The sequence below is a fragment of the Megalobrama amblycephala genome, linkage group LG9 (genome assembly GCF_018812025.1).
Source record: "Megalobrama amblycephala isolate DHTTF-2021 linkage group LG9, ASM1881202v1, whole genome shotgun sequence".
Taxonomy (NCBI): Eukaryota; Metazoa; Chordata; class Actinopteri; order Cypriniformes; family Xenocyprididae; genus Megalobrama; species Megalobrama amblycephala.
This window is the reverse complement of record NC_063052.1, coordinates 5,592,024-5,614,681: the sequence shown is the minus strand read 5'-3', so window position 1 is coordinate 5,614,681 and position 22,658 is coordinate 5,592,024. Positions and strand designations below refer to the sequence as shown.

The 22,658-nt window shown below is 36.8% G+C and overlaps 1 protein-coding gene across 4 annotated transcripts in view; it reads left to right on the top strand.

Annotated features, from left to right (window-relative positions):
* The window catches only part of ripor2 (RHO family interacting cell polarization regulator 2), an 81,544-nt gene that overhangs the window by 12,170 nt on the left and 46,716 nt on the right, over positions 1-22,658 (top strand). The window contains exon 1 of one of the 4 annotated variants that reach the window (XM_048201321.1): positions 6,766-6,898. The exons of 1 other annotated variant lie outside the window; for it this stretch is intronic. Coding sequence is in view for 2 of the 3 variants with exons in the window: in XM_048201318.1 (XP_048057275.1) it covers positions 9,121-9,199 (79 nt within the window). In the remaining variant the exon portion in view is untranslated. Of the gene's footprint in view, positions 1-6,765; positions 6,899-8,926; positions 9,200-22,658 lie in introns of those variants that run through there. 2 more of the 4 variants (XM_048201318.1, XM_048201322.1) reach the window with 2 other exon arrangements.

Below are 22,658 nucleotides of genomic sequence, written 5' to 3'. Positions count from 1 at the left end.
TTTAATAGTTGTAGTTATAACAATAACAATGTTAAATGTAACATTTTGTTTTTCAATTCTGATGAATATTTACCATTAGTAACCTTATTAGCCAGACAACAGATGGCAGAATGCTGTCTTTACCAGTTTCATCTTGTCTCCAAAAAGCAGACAGTCACAAATGAGTCATTCTAATAAACCCAGTCCTAAAGAAACCAGCAGCCCATGGGAATTAGTACAAAACATCTCTGACACATCTGAAGCCCATAAATCATGCACCAATAGGGTGACAATGCCTCATTTAACATTATGTTGTATTGCAAAATTAGCTTCCCGACAGGTATACATAACAGGAACAGAAGGGACAACAACATTGTGCAATCCTAAATAAGGGGTCCCATGGGTTTTCAAGAGCTCTCTAGTCTGTGAGGCTTGGGGGTTTTGGGGGCATGCGATTCCTGTTGATGGATTCTGGGATGTTACCATGGCTCATCGTTGTTTTAAAAGCCGGATGTGGGCCCACAGAGGAATGCCAAGATCCCTGGGTTGGCTAGGCTGAATGAGCAGAGGGTGACAGCCTCGCCAGGCATGCTGGGAAAGAACATTCTCATGCAGATAAACTGGAAAAAAGCTCCTTGTCTGGAGTTCTGGAACTCCATATGGGAATCTCACACTCAACAGGATGGAAAACTAAAAGCCGAGTACCAGCAGTTCTCAGCATGTTCATGGGTAAATAGCATTTAATTTTTCAAATTAAATGAATTATTTTTCATATATATATAAGACATAAATACTTTTATTTAGTACGTCAAAATCACTATAGCATCTAAATTAATAATTATTGCACCTACTAAAGAGACTATCACTATATATACTTGCATGTACATAGTTAATCAATATATAGCCTTGAAATTTTGCAGCCCATCCTCGACCTAGCAGGTCTTCACCACAGCCTAACCCTACAAAACTTCAACATAACAGAAACCCCTGTAAACCCCAACAAAACAGAACAATAAACAAACACATCTCTAATGGATCATGTGTCCAATTGAGATCTTATTGGTTTGACCATCATTGCTTCAGTTTTGCGGTAATTCTACTATGTGTACCATTTCACTTTTTTAGGGCTGTCCTTGTATTGCTTGTTTGCAGGAAGTGGTAAACATGTGATGTGGCACAACTGAGGCATGACCAATATTGCTCTCAACTAACAACATGCTTTGAGTTATGTGGGAGGTGTGGCTCTTTTCCTTCCCTTTTTTGTCTCTCTCTACCCTCTGTTGCAAACGCATCCCTTCTCTCTGGTCACCTGTTTGTGTGGGAACGGATGTGATGCAAACCACAGAAGCTTCTCCACCCATAGCATGTCCTGCTTATAAAGATAATGTTATATTGTTGTTTAAATGTTCCTTTAATTATCCTCTTACCATAATGTTTAGCAGTAATTAATTAAAGTGCAACAAATTGCTGATTTTCTCACCACAAAGTGGTTTAAATGGTATAAATTGCATCTTGAGGGAATACCAAATTGTGATGGGAAAGTTATGTTGGCAGATTAACACCTGATTATTTATTTACAATATCACACTTGCATACTTAGTAGGAGTTCATCTGCGTAAAGTTGTTTAGAAGCGTTTTTGTTAGTTACTTAGGGGTTGTTTATTTACACGACAGTGGCATTTTGGGAACCTGAAAATGCTAACTTCTGAAAACAGGTTTCAAAAGCTAATTTATGAAAATGGTGACATAATGTGCATGCATATTGCGTATTGAGTATATAGGCATGCGTAAGTACTTGACAACCAAAACAACAACTATAGGACTGCGTTTTTGCTGCTCAAGATATTGAGTTTATTAATGCTTCTCCAGCAAAGCGTTTAATTCTGCACCACTACTACGACCAAAAGAGACGCATTATTTACATATGCCAAATTCAACCTGATCTCACGGCAATTCGTATGTATTTTACAAGGTGGCTAATTCATACGAATTCGTATGAACTCACTCGTACAAATTTATACGTTTTTTGCTAAATCGTACGTATTTTATTAGTTGCCAAATTCGTATGAATTCGTACGAATGACCTACCCCTAACCCCGCCCCTAAACCTACCCGTCACTGAGGTTTAGACAAATTTTACGAGGTGGCTAATTCATACGACCTCACTCGAATTGGTCGTGAGATAGTGTTGGACAAATTCTAACATTGCCAACTAATTCTAATTCTGATCTCGCCAGGTACTGGCCTGGCAGCATAATACAGCATTTTTAGTCGTTTTCGCGGATCCGTGAGAATGGGGATCGTTTTGACAACATTGTCCCCTATACGTTTTCCTTTTTTTAATTACATTGTTGTCGTGTAAAGTACCCTTAGACTAACAAAAAGTGCTGGTATTAACATTTTTTGTAGGTAATCATTAGTGTTGGGGAAAGTTACTTTTAAAAATACTGCGTTACAATATTGTGTTACTCCTTTAAAAAGTAACTAATTACATTACTTAGTTACTTTTTATGGAAAGTAATCTGTTGCATTACTTTTGTTTTCCACAAGTCTTTAAAGCAGTAATACTTTCAACAGCATAGCCTATACAACATATACCTTCATTTTCTTTTAAACACATTAGAATATTATTATATTCTGAGCACTTAGAATATTTCCTGACACGTAGAACTATGCCATACAAAAAATCTCTTAACATTACATGTTATATACCTATACTGTACTATTTTTATTGAAAGCTGAAAGTAATGTGTTTTGTTACTTTTGTACTCTGTTCCTGCGCACAAATGAGTGCGCATGTCTAAGTGACTGCGTTATGGAGAAGAGAGAGTAGTTAATTCAGTAGTTAAAAAAGCAAATTAATTCAAATGTGCATTACTCAAATATTAATGTGTAAATTTATAAAGTAATGCATTATTTTACTCGTTACATCAAAAAAGTAATCTGATTACATAATGCACGTTACTTGTAATGCATTACCCCCAACACTGGTAATCATTCAGCACCATAGCATATAGAAACATGCATTAACATTTACCATCACTTTCATGACACTTCAAAGAAAACACTACATCATTACAAGTAACTTTCAAAAATGAAAAAAAATAAGTATTTTTTGACTCACACTCTTTGCATTCGCAATTTAAAAGCCTTTGGGGATATGAAAAATATTTTAGTGGTAAAAACAGAAGTTATACTGGAACTGGCATAGGGTGTGGTTCAGTAAAACTGTTTGTCACATTGGTTGTGCCCTCTTTCACATGCCTTCAGTAAGCATGGGAAAAGCAAAATGTCTTTGGGTCACTGAAAGTTTAAAATCAGAAATAAAACAACACTCCTCCCTTTATGGTTGCATTGGTGACACTAGCCTGGTATACAGTCTTGAAGCTTTTGAAAAAGAAAAAAATATTTGTTATCTACTGTTTATTTTAGACTAGATGCTCTTGTTCATGGGAGTGCTCAATATTGACTCATTTATCATTTACGTTCACTGAGCTTCCTCCAACATCCATTCAAGATAAATCTGCTAACAGACTCATCAAGCATCAAAGATCTTAAACCTTGAATCAGCATTAGTGAGAGACTCAACCTGCATTGTAAAATGTTTATGTTTATGTCATCTTTTGTTGCAGTATGTTTCTTATTGTCTCTCTGGCAAAGCAGCAGTTCTTAGCAGATGCTTATATTATGATATATGTTGGCATTATTGGAGAAAAGAAATTGGCACCATATGAGAATTTCCTCAGCTTACTTCAACATGCTTCTTTGTTGTACCATCTCTTTAAGTCTTAGCACAACCTGTGCTATCTAAAATAGGTTATGCATTCTTGCATAAGTAAAGCACATTTTTAAGCTTTGATTGGCGTGAATTAAGATTATTCATATCAGCCCTTATGCAGTACTTTGAACTAACAGAACAAGGCCCAGGATCCTTTTATCTGACTCACTTAAGAGACATATGGATGAACTCTTAAGAAGAAACATTGTTTAAAAGAGTTGTGCTATGAAAGTTAAAGGTGCTGTGAGTACTTTAATTTAAAGTAATTAAAGGTGCTAAAGAGGATCTTTTCGTCGACTGAGAAACCAAAGACTGTTACTGAGTTTTTTAAATGAGCGAATGCGTAAGATCAACCCCCCTCCTTCGAAGGAACGCCTCCCAAAACTCATAAACACTCGTATTGGAACACGAGTGTTTACCACCAGCATTCGCTGTGTTGTGTTAGTGGATTCATTATGTCGGACTCACCGCAGGTAACTCATAATCTGCAGTTGTTACTCCTGTCTCCTGACAAAAACATCGCATGCGGCGCCTGTGGAGTGTGGAAAGTTACTGGAGCGCGCAGCCGCGCTCGTCTCTCACAAGGAACGTCATGGCAGTGATTGACAAGCCAGAGAGCCAATCGTTTACGCTATGATCGCGTAAACGATTGGCTGATGTTTTTAAGGCCCTACCTCGTGCACAGATGATGTATATTAATATTATTCCTTTCAGTGCACCTAATAAATAGTCTTTTATCAGTTAGTAAAGACAGTTTCAAGTAATATTGCAAAAATGTATAAAACAAAACATCCTCTTTAGCACCTTTAAAGGTGCCCTCGAATGAAAAATTGAATTTATCTTGGCATTGTTAAATAACAAGAGTTCAGTACATGGAAATGACATACAGTGAGTCTCAAATTCCATTGTTTCCTCCTTCTTATATAAATCTCATTTGTTTAAAAGACCTCCGAAGAACAGGCGAATCTCAACATAACACAGACTGTTACGTAACAGTCGGGGTGTACGCCCCCAATATTTGCATTGCCAGCCCACGTTTCCAACATTATAAAAGGCATTAGACAAGGGCAGCCAGTATTAACGTCTGGATGTGCACAACCAAATCATCACACTAGGTAAGCAAGCAAGAACAATAGCGAAAAATGGCAGATGGAGCAATAATAACTGGCATGATCCATGATAACATGATATTTTTAGTGATATTTGTAAACTGTCTTTCTAAATATTTCGTTAGCATGTTGCTAATGTACTGTTAAATGTGGTTAAAGTTACCATCGGTTATTACTGTATTCACGGAGACAAGAGAGCCGTCGCTATTTTCATTTTGAAACACTTGCAGTCTGTATAATGCATTACACAACTTCATTCTTTATAAATCTCTCCAACAGAGTAGCATTAGCCGTTAGCCACGGAGCACTATCAAACTCATTCAAAATCAGAAGTAAACAATATAACAGTATACAATACTGACATAATCCGACGCATGCATGCCGCATGCATGACGAACACTTTGTAAAGATCCATTTTGAGGGTTATATTAGCTGTGTAAACTTTGTTAAGGCACTGTTCAAGGCAAGCGCGAGCTCTGTGGGCGTGGACCACGGGATTTAAAGGGGCCGCAGCATAAAATCGGCGCGTTTATAATGATGCCCCAAAATAGGCAGTTAAAAAAATTAATAAAAAAAAAACCTATGGGGTATTTTGATCTGAAACTTCACAGACATATTCAGGGGACACCTTAGACTTATATTACATCTTTTAAAAACATAATCTAGGGCACCTTTAAATGCGAACAACCTAATGGCAATACAGGCACTAAGATTTTCCCATAAAATAAACACGGAGACTCAGTGGATTTCAGCGAGCTGTTTAACAAACTATCAGTATTTGTGCAGATTAGTGTCCTAAATTCCCAAATGCTTTTGTTTGATATTTTTCATACAGTGCGTTTCTTGTTTTTACCTAGGGCAGCCTGTGATGCGTGGGATGTGCTGATAACAGCAGGTGTGTGTGTGTGCGTGTGTGTGTTGGTATGATAGCTGCTCATTTTCAGTAACATGACTAACAGCTAACATAATTACAGGACAGACTGTTGACGAGCCTGTACTGCCGTAAAAGAATTTTATATCTTTAACACAGACAAACAAATCAAATACAAGGCCATAACGGTTTTATTGTGAAATGTATATTATGTACAGTTGCTGAGATATGCTTTAAAGGTTTAAAAGAGCATCAGTAATCACTGCTCAGCTGATTTAAAACATGTTTGTTCTTATAACAAAAGACTTGTTTTATGTTACTACTATCCAGTACTTGTATTCCAATGCTAAACGACCTAAGAAGGAATTTTTCATAGAGATTTTGATTTAGCTTTAAGGTTCACACTGACGTTATAGCCAGGTTTATATTGTGGATGGTCTCTGTTCTAGAGAACGGTTCCTCCAGGCGACCTCAGGGGTCTTATTACTCTCTTGCCCTTCATTATTCATGCGTACAGACCTGAAATGCACCACCAGGAGACTGTAGGCCAGGGGCGAATCAATCCATCTCAAACCAAACACAATACTCACATTTTGTTCATTTTGCTTGCATAGCTGTAGAATCAGAGAGACTTGTGGGATTATCAGATGCTAGCCCCAGGTTTTAACCTGTTTACAAAAACACACTTACAATATGAAGAAAACTAGAACTGACCCATCTTATTAAGAATCATTATTATAAGAACCTTATGTTTTACAACCATATAGTGCTTTCTTTGAAGCGTTTTACCGAACAATAGGTCTCATTCACTAATCTATGGAAGGTTGTTTCCGCCACGAAAAAAAAATAAAAAAGGCTAAAATTTTGCGGATTTTTTATCTCACAATTGAGATTAAAAAGTCAGAAAGGCTAGTTATAAAATCGGAACCGCAAGAATTAAAGTAAGAATGCGAGATATCGACTCGCAATTGTGAGAAAAAAAGTCTAATTGTAAGATAAAATCCGCAATTACCTTTTGTATTCCGTGGTGGAGCTTCCATACAAATCACGTATTTTGTGCGTAAAATTAGGAATCGCAATGAAAGCGCGTGATGAGAACGCTAACGAACAGGAGAATGAGAAAAGACTTATAATTCGGATTAATCAACTTTACAAACAAAGGTAAGAACAAGTATGTACAGTATGTACTACGTACTCCATTGATTTTTATTAGGCTATAGATCAGTAGCGTAGGCCTGCATACCTGTGGATAATCAGACGGCTGCGTAAGAACATTTTTCACGCATGTAAATGCGTAAATTGTACGAAGTTATTAATAAATAATGCTGCCTTCACGTGCTATCGGAAATGTGATAATTCCCAATTCTGAAGTTGTGATTACGAGCTTATCGCATTCGAAATGTGAGGGCATTCATGTGCAATTTTTACCAAGGAAACTCGTATTTACAATAATTCCGAGAGCATGTGAAGGCAGTATAAGGCCCATACATGTGTACCAAAACATTCCATTTTATCATTTTGCAAACATCATGGAAATGTTACTTTTGAATGTTTTGTGAATCTTCTGAAACAAACACTTCTGACATTTAAAAAACATTAGAAGAATGTCCAAGGGTAAAATGTTTCAGAAAAAAAATGTTCCATGATTGTGAACATTTTTGTGCTAACGTTTTGAGAACATTATTAAAGACCAGATAACTCTGAAAGAACGTTCTTTTAACATTATTGGATGAACTCAAGTTCATAACTTTGAGAGAACCTTATTAGCCAAAGTTCTGAGAAAGTTCCATCATAAGTCTGGTTGTTTGGAAAAACATTATTTGAGGAGACCCTTATGTCCATTGCACAAACTGTTCTGGGTGAGTTACATGTCGCAGTTTAACACTGTTTAAATCCCACACTCTACGTTTAAGCAATAATTTAGTGATTCTTGCTTAAGCAAACACCGCTTAATGTTAAAGGATGACGCAATCACATCAAAATGTTTCCTGGAAACGTGACGAGTGTGGGTGGATCTATTTTGGTCCCCCTATATAGGACATGTTTTTAAACGAATCCAGAAGTGAATGATTGCTGTTATAAGACTGCGAGTGTGTGAGCTGACCCCTCCGTTAATGAGATTGTCATTAGGTCTATTCCACAGAGCTTTCATAGGAGGCATGCAGAAAGACTTAAATTCACTGCAGCCTAGTTACTATTTCAGAAAGACTTTAGATGTGAAGAACATGATATTAACTTTCAAACACACATCAAATTGTGTAGTTAAAAGTCTTTATGTGTTACTAAATAAGGTGATTCATGTTTGATAGACCACCTTTAACTGATTAACATTATCAAAACGTTGCTGAAAAACCTGTTGTACAAAATCTACAGTCATCTGATTGATAGTTTATACTTTTCTAGCAATTGAAATGGCTTTTAGAATGGCCCGCCTTCAGATTGTGGTACACGTGTCTTTGTGCTGTGAAATCTTTTATTATTTTTATAAAGTTTTCGTAAGAATAACTTTCATATGGTTAGTAATAGGCAATTTCAAGTTGAACATTTATTTGATTATCCATTTCATTATATGTTTTGCCCCCCACAATAAAAAACTACAGAGCTTTTTTTTTTTTTTTTTTTTTTACTTTTTTAAAACAAATATCATCATACTGAGACATATTATTGTGAGATATAAAGTAACAACTGATATTTCTATGCAGTTATGTACTGTAGGTAGTCTGCTATGCTGTTATAAAGATCTTATTGATTTTCATTACAAGCTATCAGAGTTTCATCTTACTTTTTGGCCATTGTCATATTGCATATTTATGCTCATTTGGGATTTTTTTGCTCCTGGAGTATGAGCTCAATATTCTCCTATATCATACTATACCATAAATGGCTGATGTGATATGATACTCTACAAAAAACACATATGCACACTCTAAAGGTTCAATAAAATTGAACTTTTTCAACTTTTTCTTGACCTTTAACGGCTGTATGTTGAGGCAGAACCTGTGAACACAACCCCAATTTTATCTCCTAAATCGCTAAGGTTTGGGTCTCAAGATGCTTCAGCCTGACCGCCACTCGAAACACAATATTTACCACACACATTATCTCGCTCATTCTGACACTCACACAGGAGATTATGAAATCATCCTGTTGATGAAACTTGGCCTGGATGGTGTGGGCTCCCACACACACTCACACTCGACTTGGTGCAGTGAGTAGAAGCTCAGAGCGGTCCACTGCCTCTCGCCTCTCTGCTCAGGCTCAAGCTGACAGTGGGCTTTACGTTCGCCTGGGGGGAAGACAGTCTGAACGTTGATTTAATTTTACAGTATAGTTACTGCTCAGACGCTTAAGCGAAAGAGAAGAGCAAGAGAGGATAAGACGGAATGGCCTTTCCTGACATCACGGAGAATGACATAAAAGAAGTGATGCGTGAGGAGGCAGAGGACGTCTTTGATGATGACGGTAGGGTCATGCTGGGACAGGGTGGGAAGTTTAGGCCGTGGTTGTGAGTGAATCTTGTGGAGATGTAGTTTTTATGTGTCATATCTCAACATAATACAGAATGTGTTGAGTGGGCGTTCTTGTGTAACTCCTGGTTGTGTTGAAGTACATTAGTAGATCTGTTTGATAACTCGGATATATTATGATTTGAGCATGTCGCTGTACAGCTGCGCCTGTAAAACTGAAACATTGCAGCCTTTTGGCATTTTAGAGGGTAGTGCATGATCAAACATGTTCATGTGAGTGATATCTGCTGTTTGAGCAGAGGAACAGGATGCTGTTCAATGTTCTGGAAGGCATACATTTCCCCTGTTTGTGAAATTTGCATAAATTAACATACTATAAGAATTTAAAAAATATTCTGAAGAGAATTTACTGCATGGTTACTCCTAGATGACTCTTTGGAGCAGCACAAACAAAATGTAATGATTTGAGAATGTAATGTTGATAAAAAGGCATACAACTGCTATGATTTGTGTACAAGGTCTCTTTGCTCACTAGGGCTGCATTTATTTGATCATAAATAAAGTAAAATACTACAATTTTAAATAACCTTTTTCTATTTAAATATATTTTGAAATGCAATTTTATCATGCAATGACAAAGCTGAATTTTCAGCATCATTATTCCAGTCGTCAGTGTCACATGATCCTTCAGAATCATTCTAATATGCTGATTTGCTGTTCAAGAAACATTTCTGATTAATATCTATGCTGAAAGCTGTTGTGCTGCTTAATATTTTTGTGGAAATGTGATACATTTTTTTCAGGATTCTCTGACAAACAGAAATTTAAAGGAACAGCATTTATTTAATATATAAATCTTTAGTAACTGTCACGATTCCTGTCACTTCCTGGACTCCAATTCCCATAATCTTCCCTGCCAGTCACCTGCACACACTCCACACTAATCACCACACCCAGCTATAGCACGTTAACCGGACTATAAAAGACTCTCATTCACCACACATCGTTGTTTACCTGTGTTGCAATTCCGAGCGTTATTAACCTGTCTGTTACCCGTTTACGATTCTCTGCCACCTGCCTTTGGACTGTTTATTGTTACCTGCACTGTGAGTGATATCTGCCTGCCCCGATCTACTGCCTGTATCCTGACCATGATTCTGCCTGTCCCTTGTTATACCTGTCTGCTCCTGTTTGACCCTGCCTGTACGACCACGCTCTTTTATAATAAAAGCTTGCAATTGGATCCCTGCCTGAGTCCCGCTTCGTTACAGTAACATTATAAATGCTTTTAGGCTGCGTGTCCACTAAAGAGTTTTTAGCCAGCTGAAAACGCTATGGTGCTCTGCTGAAAACGCCTATCTTTGAGCGCTTGAGAGCGCTTCAGCAGCGCAGCGTTTTTTTTTTCAGTTGAGATACTTTGTTGCTATGTTACGGAATATCCACAGCACTGTTATTTGTTACTGATTTCGCAAATAATTTGTTTCAGACTAAAAATATCGACACAGTGTAGAGTATTTGCTACTGTATGTTTGTTTGGAGACCAGCAATATTAATTTCTCATCCATTTTGTTGCACTCTTTGCTTGTTGATGTCGTTGTACAACAAGAATGTTGCGGTGTTCTATTTGTCCCGCCTCTCCTCCATTCTGATTGGACGGTTGGCTAAAAAGTGACAGTGAGCTCAATTTAAAATTGAACACTGGTCTGGGGAGTCTGTATGTATTTTCTACTACACAAGAGGCGTGATCAACGAGCATTATTCACGCAATTGGATAGTCTTTCAACCAATCAGATCAACGATCCGGGTGACATGCTTTGCAGAGCGACGCGAAAACTCCAGACAGGTTTAGTTTGTATTGGTTTGTAGCATTGATCAGCGGTTTGCAGAAGCAGCAATGGCATCGAGCGATTTTTGCAGGTTGTGCAAAAAAAAAAAAAAAAGAAAGTGAGTGGTATTTACACCCACTCGAGCGATTTGTTTGCTAAACTAAAGAAGTCATTCAGCATCGTCGAAAGGTTAAAAGGAATTGGATTGATGGTCGTGCTTGCCGTCGCTTCTCTATCGTCATCGTGTTATACCCGCCAATAGCGAGCAAGGTGGATAAGCCAGTCTGTGATTGGTTCCCGCAAAAGTGTAACAGAAGCAGTAGAAATGAATGTACGGGTTTCCAGATTGAGTTGCCGGGCGAAATCAAATCGCCGGCAGATCAGGCTGGGTTTACCCAATCTAAGTGAGTGCAGCATTTTACCCAAAGTTGAACATTCTTCAACTCGAGGCGACCGGTAAAAAACGACAAACGCTCAGCACCTCATTACGCTCCTGGCGTTTGAAAAACAATTGGAAAAGTACGCTAGCCGCTGGAAAAAAACACTTCGGTGGACACACGGCCTTATTGTCACTATTAATCAGTTTAATGCATCCTTTCTTACTTAATCTTACTGATCCCAAACTTTTGAAAGGTATTGTGTAGTGGGAGAACTTAAATAATTTGGGTTTTGGGACACCGTTAGTGGACTGAATGATTCACTCTCCAGATGTATTTTTCAAAAGTTCATTATGGACACTCAAGTCACTTTTGGAGGAATAAACATAATACATAATTCCCATTCCCAAGATCATTCCCATTTTGTTGCTTATTCTGTGTATAAGGAGTTTAAATTGGCATCAGTGGGTGTGAAATACCTAACTCGTTACCTCATTGAACATCCTATATAAACATCACTTCACTGGTAAAGTTGTCCTTTTAAAGCCTGTTTCTAGCAGATGTCAAGTGATTTGTCTGTGATATGCTGTCTTAGACATGTTATCTCCATCTAAGTTCTGAAGAACTGAATGATCTAATCTCTGATTTAACTGCTGTTTCTGCAGAAACCCTGCTGCCTCAGTATGAGAAAGAGCAGGAACGTCTGTGCATGAGAATAGAGAGAGAAAGAATATAGCATGAAGGTGATTTATTTCACTCAATCCCTGACTGTAAATTATGATTAGGTCTTTGTCTTTTCCCTGAAGGGTTTGAACTGTAGAAACAGCATGGCTGAGTTTGGATTGGGTGGAAATGTTGCTATGTATCTATTTATAGACTGTGATTATGTGAATGTGTTGGACATTACCTATCTCTTTCACATACTACATAGAGATTAGTGTTTATCAAATGCAGAAGCATGTAATATATATAATAGGAATAAGAAATAAGGAATATACAAATGCAGAAGCAAATGCATCTATCAAATGCAGAAGCATGTGATAGATAATAGGAATAAGAAATAAGGAATATACAGTATAGATAATATACATTACATAGATATATGCTATTATGGTATCACCATAGTGCATTATTGTGTTGCAGCAAGTAATATCAGAAGACATACATTATTGATATTTGAGATGTTGTAAAGTTACACATGAATTGAACCAAAAAGATTTGTAGTATGTCCTTCACATGGGCGTCATGCACTTTTTTTTATGGGACATTCCTGACATGGTGTCTTATATGCGAGATAAAACATGACTAAAAAATGTATTTTATTTTATTATTATTTTATTTTTATTTAACTTTTGTGTAGCATGCAAGGGGACCTAAATTCAAATTCATTTTTAATAAACCAGCTAAATTGAAAATAATAATAAACAATAGTCAAAATGAAAGGCAGAGTTGTACATTTCCTACAGTAAATACATCAAAAATTTATTTTTGTTTAATTTTTTTTGGATACGCATTGCTAAGGACTTAATTTGAACTTTAAAGACAATTTTCTCAATATTTTGACTTTTTTGCACTCTCAGATTCCAGATTTTCAAATAGTTGTATCTCGGCAAAATATCCTAACAAACTATACATCAGTGGAAAGCTTATTTATTCAGCTTTCAGGTGATATATAAATCTCAATTTAAAAAATTGACCCTTACCTGGACCTTTTGTGGTCAAGGGTCACATATCTCCTTTTGTATGATAATGACGGCATTATGGGAAAGCTGTGACTTGATCGTTTTTTTCAATAATCATGCAACCTCTGTATTGTTTCTTTTTTTCTTTTGGAAGTTCAAAATCCATTATTCTTCCAATATTTAATTTCCATCCAATAAAACCAGCTCATGGGAGTCGCTCATATCTTTTCCAGTACACTGCACTAAGGCCATCTAGCTTGCAACCTAGTTTAAACTTCCCTGAAAACTTTATTTTTTTTCTTCTTTAACCTAATTCAATCAAAAAAGTGTTTGAGTAAGGGCAACTTTATGGAAACAAAACACATACTTGTGTTTTTTGCATGTGCTTCATGAGTTATTCAAAGAGGGTTTTCATGTGGCCGCCTGCAGCTCCTTGGGTAGAGAGTGAAGCCTGTTCTCTGGCCCTGAAGCAATGAAGTATGAGCACTGCTGAGAAGACCTGGGTCATGGTGACTATTAGAGTCTTGGTAAATAAAATTAATTTATGTTAGTCCCCAGTATATACCATGTCAGCCATAATGACTAATCAAAATGAGTGCTACTTAAACAAGCAGTTACAACTACTACTACTGGGCACATACTTATTAAAGTCACCATGATATCAAAATTGATACATTTCTATTTTATTATAAATTATTTATCCCTGCATATTATTAATTATTTATTTATGTTTTAATTCATGTGACCTCATAGTCTTTAATCAAAATTACTTCCCCTCCCACTTGCAGCGAAATCTCTTCTCTTCTTTGATGATGCGTTTACTGGCGAGAGGGCGGGGCAACCTGTCACTCACATGAGATCACAGCAATAAAGTGACATCAGAACCAGGAAGACTAATTCACCTCTGGTTACTTTGAGATTTTCCTATGGGGTTTTTCTATTTATGTGTAAAATAAAGCCTGTGGTAAACATAACTTGACTATACTTTGACGTTTTGTTCTACAACTTAAATTACACATAGCGAAAATGCGAATTTTAAAGCAGTTATGTTCATTTTTGAAAATTTACATTTTTAATATGCAACTAGATAAGACAGCTTGGGGTGTGAGTGTGTGCAGTATAGAACAAAACATCAAAGTATCATCAGAGTTATGTTTACCACAGGCTTTATTTTACTCATAAATGGAAAAACTCCATTATAAACCCCATAGGAAAATCTTGAAGGAACCAGACTTCCGGGTTCTGCAGCACTCCAGAGCAAACCATCCAACCGATCCAATCATCCAATCAATTCTCACTGGACAAAATCAAGTCCCGTCTTAAATTTTTTTCTTGTTTGAGAAGAAAAGGGAAGAAAAGACGTTTCATGGCAACTTTAATATTACCTAATTAATATTCATGAGCCAGGTTGTTTTATAATATTTCATCCTTGTTTTCATCAATATATACAATTAGAGTTGATATTACAACTATTGATTTTGCAGTATTAAATGTAATTTTCTCCTATATTGTTTGCAAAGCATAAAATTAATTAGTTGAGACTTTGTGACATGTTTATGTATTTTAATTTAAAGGTCTTTGCAACTTTTGATTGGGTGAGTCCTCATATGATATTGCTGCAGTGAGTCTGCGAGGTGGCAAAAAGCTGCTGTATTACTAAGAACAGCATTTAAGCTGGATTTAATGATGTTTTCTGTCAATCAAATCAAGTGCCCATGCAAAAATCAGTGTCGGATTTCAAGCCATTTGTACACCCCCTGATCTATCGCACTCAGGCCAGGGAAACTGTATCCCCTCAGGGGCTTCAGCAAAGCTTACTGTGGTGGCATTAGATTTCAACACTGAGCTGCTCCATGTATTGATTCCTGCAGGATGGTGGTGCTGCTAGGAGAGATTTACGGGTGTAGTCTGGCTTTAACTGAGATGTTATCTGTAGGCCTGTGGATCAGAACTTGCTTTATACAATGTGCTCACTCATCATCACTCTGCAACACATGTCTAAGGCTGCCAATGAATGATGTCAGTGTCTATGTCAGCAAAGCAGGACAATTGTATTGTAGCTCTAAATGGCGTATGACGTGCACCCATCAACCTATGGCTCATTGTTATCAGAAGCTGATTTAGTGTAGGAGTCAGAAAGTGATGTAGCACTGATCATTTCACACAGCTGTTTGATTCACCACAATAAACACTTTTAAAGGTAACAAGATCAAAGTATACTTTTTTTTTAACTATAGTTACCACAGATTACACTGATTATAAGACTGTTCTGTCTGAAATCTGACTGGATGAGCCTTGTTCAAAGTTGTATTGAGTTCCATATAAATGTGCCACTTCTGTATAGCTACAAATCACCTACAGTTAAGAAAAACAGTTGTGTATTATTATTATTATTATTATTATTAATAATATAATATTATAATATATTAAAATTGTATAATATTTCTTTTGCTATCGTTTTATAAAATCAATAAGCTACTTTAAAGTGTTAGTTCACCCAAAAATGAAAATTATGTCATTAATTACTCATCCTCATGTTGTTCTACACCCGTAAGACCTTCGTTCATCTTCGGAACACAAATTAAGATATTTTTGATAAAATTCGATGGCTCAGTGAGGCCTCCATTGACAGCAACACAATTAACACTTTCAAATTCCCAGAAAGCTACTAAAGACATATTTAAAGGTGCCCTAGAATTAAAAATTGAATTTACCTTGGCATAGTTAAATGCCATAGTTCAGTACATGGAAATGACATACAGTGAGTCTCAAACACCATTGTTTCCTCTTTCTTGTATAAATTCCATTTGTTTAAAAGACCTCGTAACGTTACGTAACAGTCGGGATCATTAATATGTACGCCCCCAACATTTGCATATGCCAGCCCATGTTCAAGCATTAGACAAGGGCAGCCAGTATTAACGTCTGGATCTGTGCACAGCTGAATCATCAGACTAGTTAAGCAAGCAAGGACAACAGCGAAAAATGGCAGATGGAGCGATAATAACTGACATGATCCATAATTACATTATATTTTAGTGATATTTGTAAATTGTCTTTCTAAATGTTTCGTTAGCATGTTGCTAATGTACTGTTAAATGTGGTTAAAGTTACCATCATTTATTACTGTATTCACGGAGACAAGACTGTCGTTATTTTCATTTTTTAAACACTTGCAGTCTGTATAATTCATAAACACAACTTCATTCTTTATAAATCTCTCCAACAGTGTGTAATGTTAGCTTTAGCCACGGAGCACTATCAAACTCATTCAGAATCAAATGTAAACATCCAAATAAATACCATACTTACGTGATAAGACATGCTGCATGACGAACACTTTGTAAAGATCCATTTTGAGGGTTATATTAGCTGTGTGAACTTTGTTTATGCACTGTTTAAGGCAAGCGCGAGCTCCGTGGGAGGGGAGCGAGAGATTTAAAGGGGCCGCGCAGCCTGAATTGGTGCATATTTAATGATGCCCCAAAATAGACGGTTAAAAAAATGAATAAAAAAAATCTATGGGGTATTTTGAGCTGAAACTTCACAGACACATTCAGGGGACACCTTAGACTTATATTACATCTTTTGAAAAGATGTTCAACGGCACCTTTAAAAGAGTTCACGTGACTAAAGTGGTTCAACCTTAATGTTATGAAGTGACGAGAATACTTTTTGTGCACAAAAAAACAAAATAACGTCTATTCAACAATATCTAGTGATGGGCGATTTCAAAACACTGCTTTAGGAAGTTTCGAAGCTTTACGAATTCAGTGGTTCGGTTTCAAACTGCCAAAGTCACGTGATTTCAGTAAACAAGGTTTCGTTGTGTCATAAGTGTTTCGAAACGTTTAGAAATTTCAATGGTTCACATGACTTTGGCAGTTTGATAGACGCTCATCTGCTTTTGTTAGATTGTGCTTCAAAAATGATGACAAAAATAACAATTTGAGATGATTAATATCTTATTTCTTTTAAGGATGTATTGAATGATAAGACTATAAGAAAATATTTTATATATCTTTTCTTTTTAATTTTATATCTGGGCTTTTGCCTCTTTTATTGGTCGAAATAGAAGAAAAGTAACTTGAAATTATTGGAGAGTGAAAGCGGGAGTGGGATGTAGGACATTGCGTGAACACACTGACACCGTGCACTCGCGTTTTTTCTCAGATATACAGCCATATTTTCATAAGTGTGTCATCTTTTGCTTGTTGGTAGGTTCAGGCTTATGCCGACTGGAGGCTTTAGTCCCTCTCACTGCAGCTTGCGTGCATGAGGTTTATCCATCCAAAGTAGCGTGTGATGCTCTGGGCAAGTGTGTCAGAAGGAAGCAGCCATGACCTGGTCATAGCGACTCAGGACACATGCCCTTGAGCACACAGAACAAACTGTGCACCTTCAGTGTGAGAGGAAAAGAACATGGAATTACTGTTCTTTCTTTGAGCAGCCAGAGTGGTGTTTTTTAAAAGACAAGTGTTTCAGGTGTCACGTGCACAATGATTGTTGTACATTACGATGTTGTTTTTCCTCACCACCACATTACGAAGGCCTCCATTGACCTACTTTAGACCAAACAAGCGAGCTTACACAAACATGAGGCTACTATGACTGTATTCTTATGTATACGGTGGGTGAAAATGCACAATGTGGAGAGGTGAAACACTGACGAGGCCATTGACAGATGAGCAAAGACACTTCCTGGTTTGCGCTGATCCACCATTCTGTTAGAAAACGTGATCTACTGATCTGGAGCCAGCATTCCCCAGCTGATTCTTTAGCTTTATGTCATTTGCAATGTCATAACTGATCTCAATCTTACCATAAACCTATTATACTGATATTGTACTGAACACCTGGAGGCCGGCTGTCTACAGACAGCTGTGTGGGTTGGCACCGAGGGCTGATACCTGCTCAGAGCCTGTCATTAGGACCAAAGGCAGGAGATCAGCCACAGGGCATGGCAGCCTATAATCTAAAAAGTCAGGCTTACTGACTGCTTTCAAACACCATGAAATATACACAGTTTTGCGGTGCTGCAGTTTCAAAGGGTTCAAGGGAAAATTTATGGCCACCTGACAATTTACTTAGAGCTAGATTTATACATTTTACAAGGAAATGTGAGTGGTTCCTACTCCATGCAAAACTCACAATAGGGTGCTTTCTGCTAAACCAGTGCACAGTTCGCAACCTTTGTGACTCCAACAATATTCAAAGGCCCGACAGTTTCTGTAAATTCAGTTTCAGGATTTCAGAACTTGCACTCTTTTTAACCAATGAATTTACATGACTTTTCAAGTTGTTTGTGATTTACTGGATAAGGATTAAAAAAATATTTTTTTTTAACTCACAATCATAAAATGCTTAGAGTTTGGCATGACTAGAAAAATGTATATTCATTATAAAAATGCCCAAGGAGTTTTGAGATTGTATTAATTTACATGACATTTCCAGGTCTAGAAATCAGATTTTTAAAATTAGGCTACCTCCTTTTTCCAGGATTTTCTTTTTTTTAAGAAAAAGTGTGGGGGTGTGGGGTGATTTTTAAAGCGGTGACTGATTATGATTTCACTTTTTTAACTTTAGTTAGTGTGTAATGTTGCATACACAACAACTGAAAAGTTATGACACTACGATATTTTCTTTTAAAGAAGTCACTGTTTAAGGACTACAACATTCAGCTGGTAGGAACAAGCTTTTAGTGACAACACTAACACTAAAATGTACATAAACCCTGGGTGAGGTGATGTTGTGCTGCTTTAGAGAAGTGGAAGAGTTGTTGTAGTAGAGTGTTGTTGGCATGCTGTCATTTTACGCTGGATTGCTTCACAAATGAGGGTCAATTCAACGCTGGATTTGCACAAAAGATTAACATGACGGCACATGCTAGTCGAGGAGTTGAATCAACTCCACAGCAACTACATAAATTTATCCACTAACCATTCAGAAACGTCCTGATGCATTCTAAAAGTTGTAACTTCTTTCCGAGTCTCTCATCAGTGTCCGACTCTGGTTTGAACAATGTAAGGCTGAACACTATTACTGACAATCGTCATTTTGGCTGCGTGAGATTCTACGGCTTTGTTGGAAGTTTGCTGAGGCCCCTATAGTGAGCTCCAGTCCCCTGGTTGAGAACCACTATGCTAAATGAATAATTGTACAGATAGATAAACGTAAAACTGCATACAATTACTTGAATAAACCGCTTCTATGTTTTTATATAGTGTTTTATTTGAATTCCAAATCATTTTGATATTTTTAGGGGCATAAAGTTAAACATGAGTGCAATACAAATTATATAATTACCGGGTTAGTTCACCCAAAAATTAAAATTCTGTCATTAATTACTCACCCTCATGTCGTTCCACACCCGTAAGACCTTCGTTCATCTTCAGAACACAAATTAAGATCTTTTATGTTTTTATATAGAGTTTTTTTTCAATTACAAATCATTTTGATATTTTTGGGGGCATAAAGTTAAACATGAGTGTGATTCCACACGTGCAAGACCTTCGTTCATCTTCAGAACACAAATTAAGATATTTTTGAAGAATTCCAATGGCTCGGTGAGGCCTGCATTGCCAACAAGATAATTAACACTTTCAGATACCTAGAAAGCTACTAAAGACATTTTTAAAACAGTTCATGTGACTACAGTGGTTCAACCTTAATGTTATGAAGTGATGAGAATACTTTTTGTGTGCCAAAAAACAAAAATATCTAGTGATGGGCGATTTCAAAACACTGCTTCATGAAGCTTTACAAATCTTTTGTTTCGAATCAGTGGTTCGGAGCGCGTATCAAACTGCCAAAGTCACGGCCCCCACTGGTGAACCATTGAAATTTCGAAACACTCTAGATGTAACAAAGCCTTGTTTACTGAAATCATTTTGTTTTTTTTGGCACAAAAAGTAACATTAAGGTTGAACCACTGTAGTCACATGAACTATTTTAAATACATCGTTAGTAGCTTTCTGGGCATCTGAAAGTGTTAATTGTCTTGCTGGCAATGAAGGCCTCACTTAGCCATCAGATTTTATCAAAAATGTCTTAATTTGTGTTCTGAAGATGAACGAAGGAACGACATGAGGGTGAGTAATTAATGACAAAATTTTCATTTTTGGGTGAACTAACACTTTAATTAAAAAAAAACTTCTTGAAAAGACAACCTTGTTTGTTAGATTGGCATAATATTTCATTTTTATTTCTTAGAAAAAAAGGCATTAAGGCATTTTGTTAAAATATCATAAATATTATTAAGATGAATATTTTAACCAAATCAAGTCGTGTTGTGACCAACATGGAGAAATGTAAAAAAATAAAAATAAATGATAAATGTTATAATGATAAATAAATGTTAAAATGATAAATAAATGTTGCTATAATCTTGGCAAAGGTTGCAATTTTTTCTGCATAAATTCTCATTTACAGAGGTAGTAATAGAATATTTTCATCTTGTTAAAGTGATCATTCTGTCGACAGCTTCGCACATACTGATCTTCAGCTGCGCTCATCTGGCTGCTTTTTGTAACCTCTTGACCTCAGTGGCATGCCGTAACCAATTTCTGTTTGTCTCTCTGAATGGAAGTGTTCGCAAATTCTTGAGACATATTTGTTAAACAGAATTGTACAAACGTGTGTGGATGATTCCTGCTCAGTTTATATCTACAATGCACAGGAAGACAGCAGCATAAGATACTAAGACAGATTGATTGGACATGATCAGTGTTTTTTTATTTTAACTTGTATAAGTGCATGTCCAGCCTCTATAAATGCCAGTGATGATACAAATAAGATGTCTTTGTATGTGAGTGTTGTCACATTCCTTCATTGCTTATTGATTGAACACATAGAACCTGCTGTTTGCATTTGCATTTCACCGGCTAACCTGTTTAAGATCAGTTGCAAGTGAATGGAGAGAGCTTTTGCTTTTGTATCAGGCTCCTTTAAGCCTGAGAACTGTTTGTACAAGGCTCCAGTAAATATAGCTTCTCATCGGGGGCTGCTGATGACAGCCATAATTACAGGATGAGGCGAGCAGCAGCTGAGAGAGAGAGGATGCATGTGGAGGTGTCTGTGCTACACTGTCCAAGCCTGTCTGGATGCACTCAGTCTCTCCGACTATTATACAATACATTGCAAGGCACAGGAGTGATGAACCACCAAGGTCAGGTTTAACCACAATGAGCTCAGCAGGAAGACTGGGACTTAAAGAGTGAGACGTGATGTAAGGTAGCTTTCACAGTAACTGTACCTAAATCAGGTGCTCAAACTTTAATGTGGTCATGCTGATTCTGCTATAAAGTGCAGTGCCTGGAAGGTACATTTCTTCAACCTACAGCAAAGACTTCAGTCTTTGTTTTGCAGATGAAAAGATAGAGATATTTCTTGCATAATTAATCCTTCTAATTGATCTCTTATCTGCCCACATTGTCTAAAAAAAAAATAACATACTAATACAGTGACACTCAGTATAGTCCCATTTGTATTGCTTCCATTCAACTAGCAGAAATGTTTTGTTTTGCCATATTTTTGGGTATTTTCCTTGTAACTGTTCTTGAAATTGTTGTATATGTTGTTTATTAAAAAAAATAGTAGTAGTACATATAGGCCTATCATAATTATCACTAACATTAAAACAGAAAGCAAAATTGGATATGGCACATTATGAACATAATCATTCATAATAATAGTCGCTTAAATTTCTGTCATTAATTACTCACCCTCATGTCGTTCCAAAACTGTAAGACATTTGTTCATCTTCGGAACACAAATTAAGATATTTTTGATGAAATCCGAGAGGTTTTTTTTATCGAAAACAACGAAATTGCCACATTCAAGGTTCAGAAAAGTAGTAAAGACATTGTTAAAATAGTCAACGTGACTACAGTGGTTCAACCTTAATGTTATGAAGCAACGAGAATACTTTTTGTGCGCCAAAACAAAATAAAAATAACGACTGGAAGCTCAGCAATGTGTCTTAAAGGGTTAGTTCACCCAAAAATGAAAATTCTGTCATCAATTACTCACCCTCATGCCGTTCCACACCCGTAAGACCTTCGTTAATCTTCAGAACACAAATTAAGATATTTTAGTTGAAATCCGGTGGCTCCATGAGGCCTGCATAGGGAGCAATGACATTTCCTCTCAAGATCCATAAAGGTACTAAAAACATATTTAAATCAGTTCATGTGAGTACAGTGGCTCAATATTAATATTATAAAGCGACTAGAATATTTTGGTGCACCAAAAAAAAACAAAATAACGACTTGATGGCCGATTTCAAAACACTGCTTCAGGAAGCTTCGGAGCATAATGAATCAACGTGTCAAATCTGCTGTTCGGAGCGCCAAAGTCACATGATTTCAGCAGTTTGGCTGTTTGACACGCGATCCGAATCATGATTCGATACGCTGATTCATTGTGCTCCGAAGCTTCCTGAAGCAGTGTTTTGAAATCGGCCATCACTAAATAAGTCGTTATTTTGTTTTTTTTTGGCACACCAAAAATATTCTTGTTGCTTTATAATATTAAAATTGAACCACTGTACTCACATGAACTGATTTAGA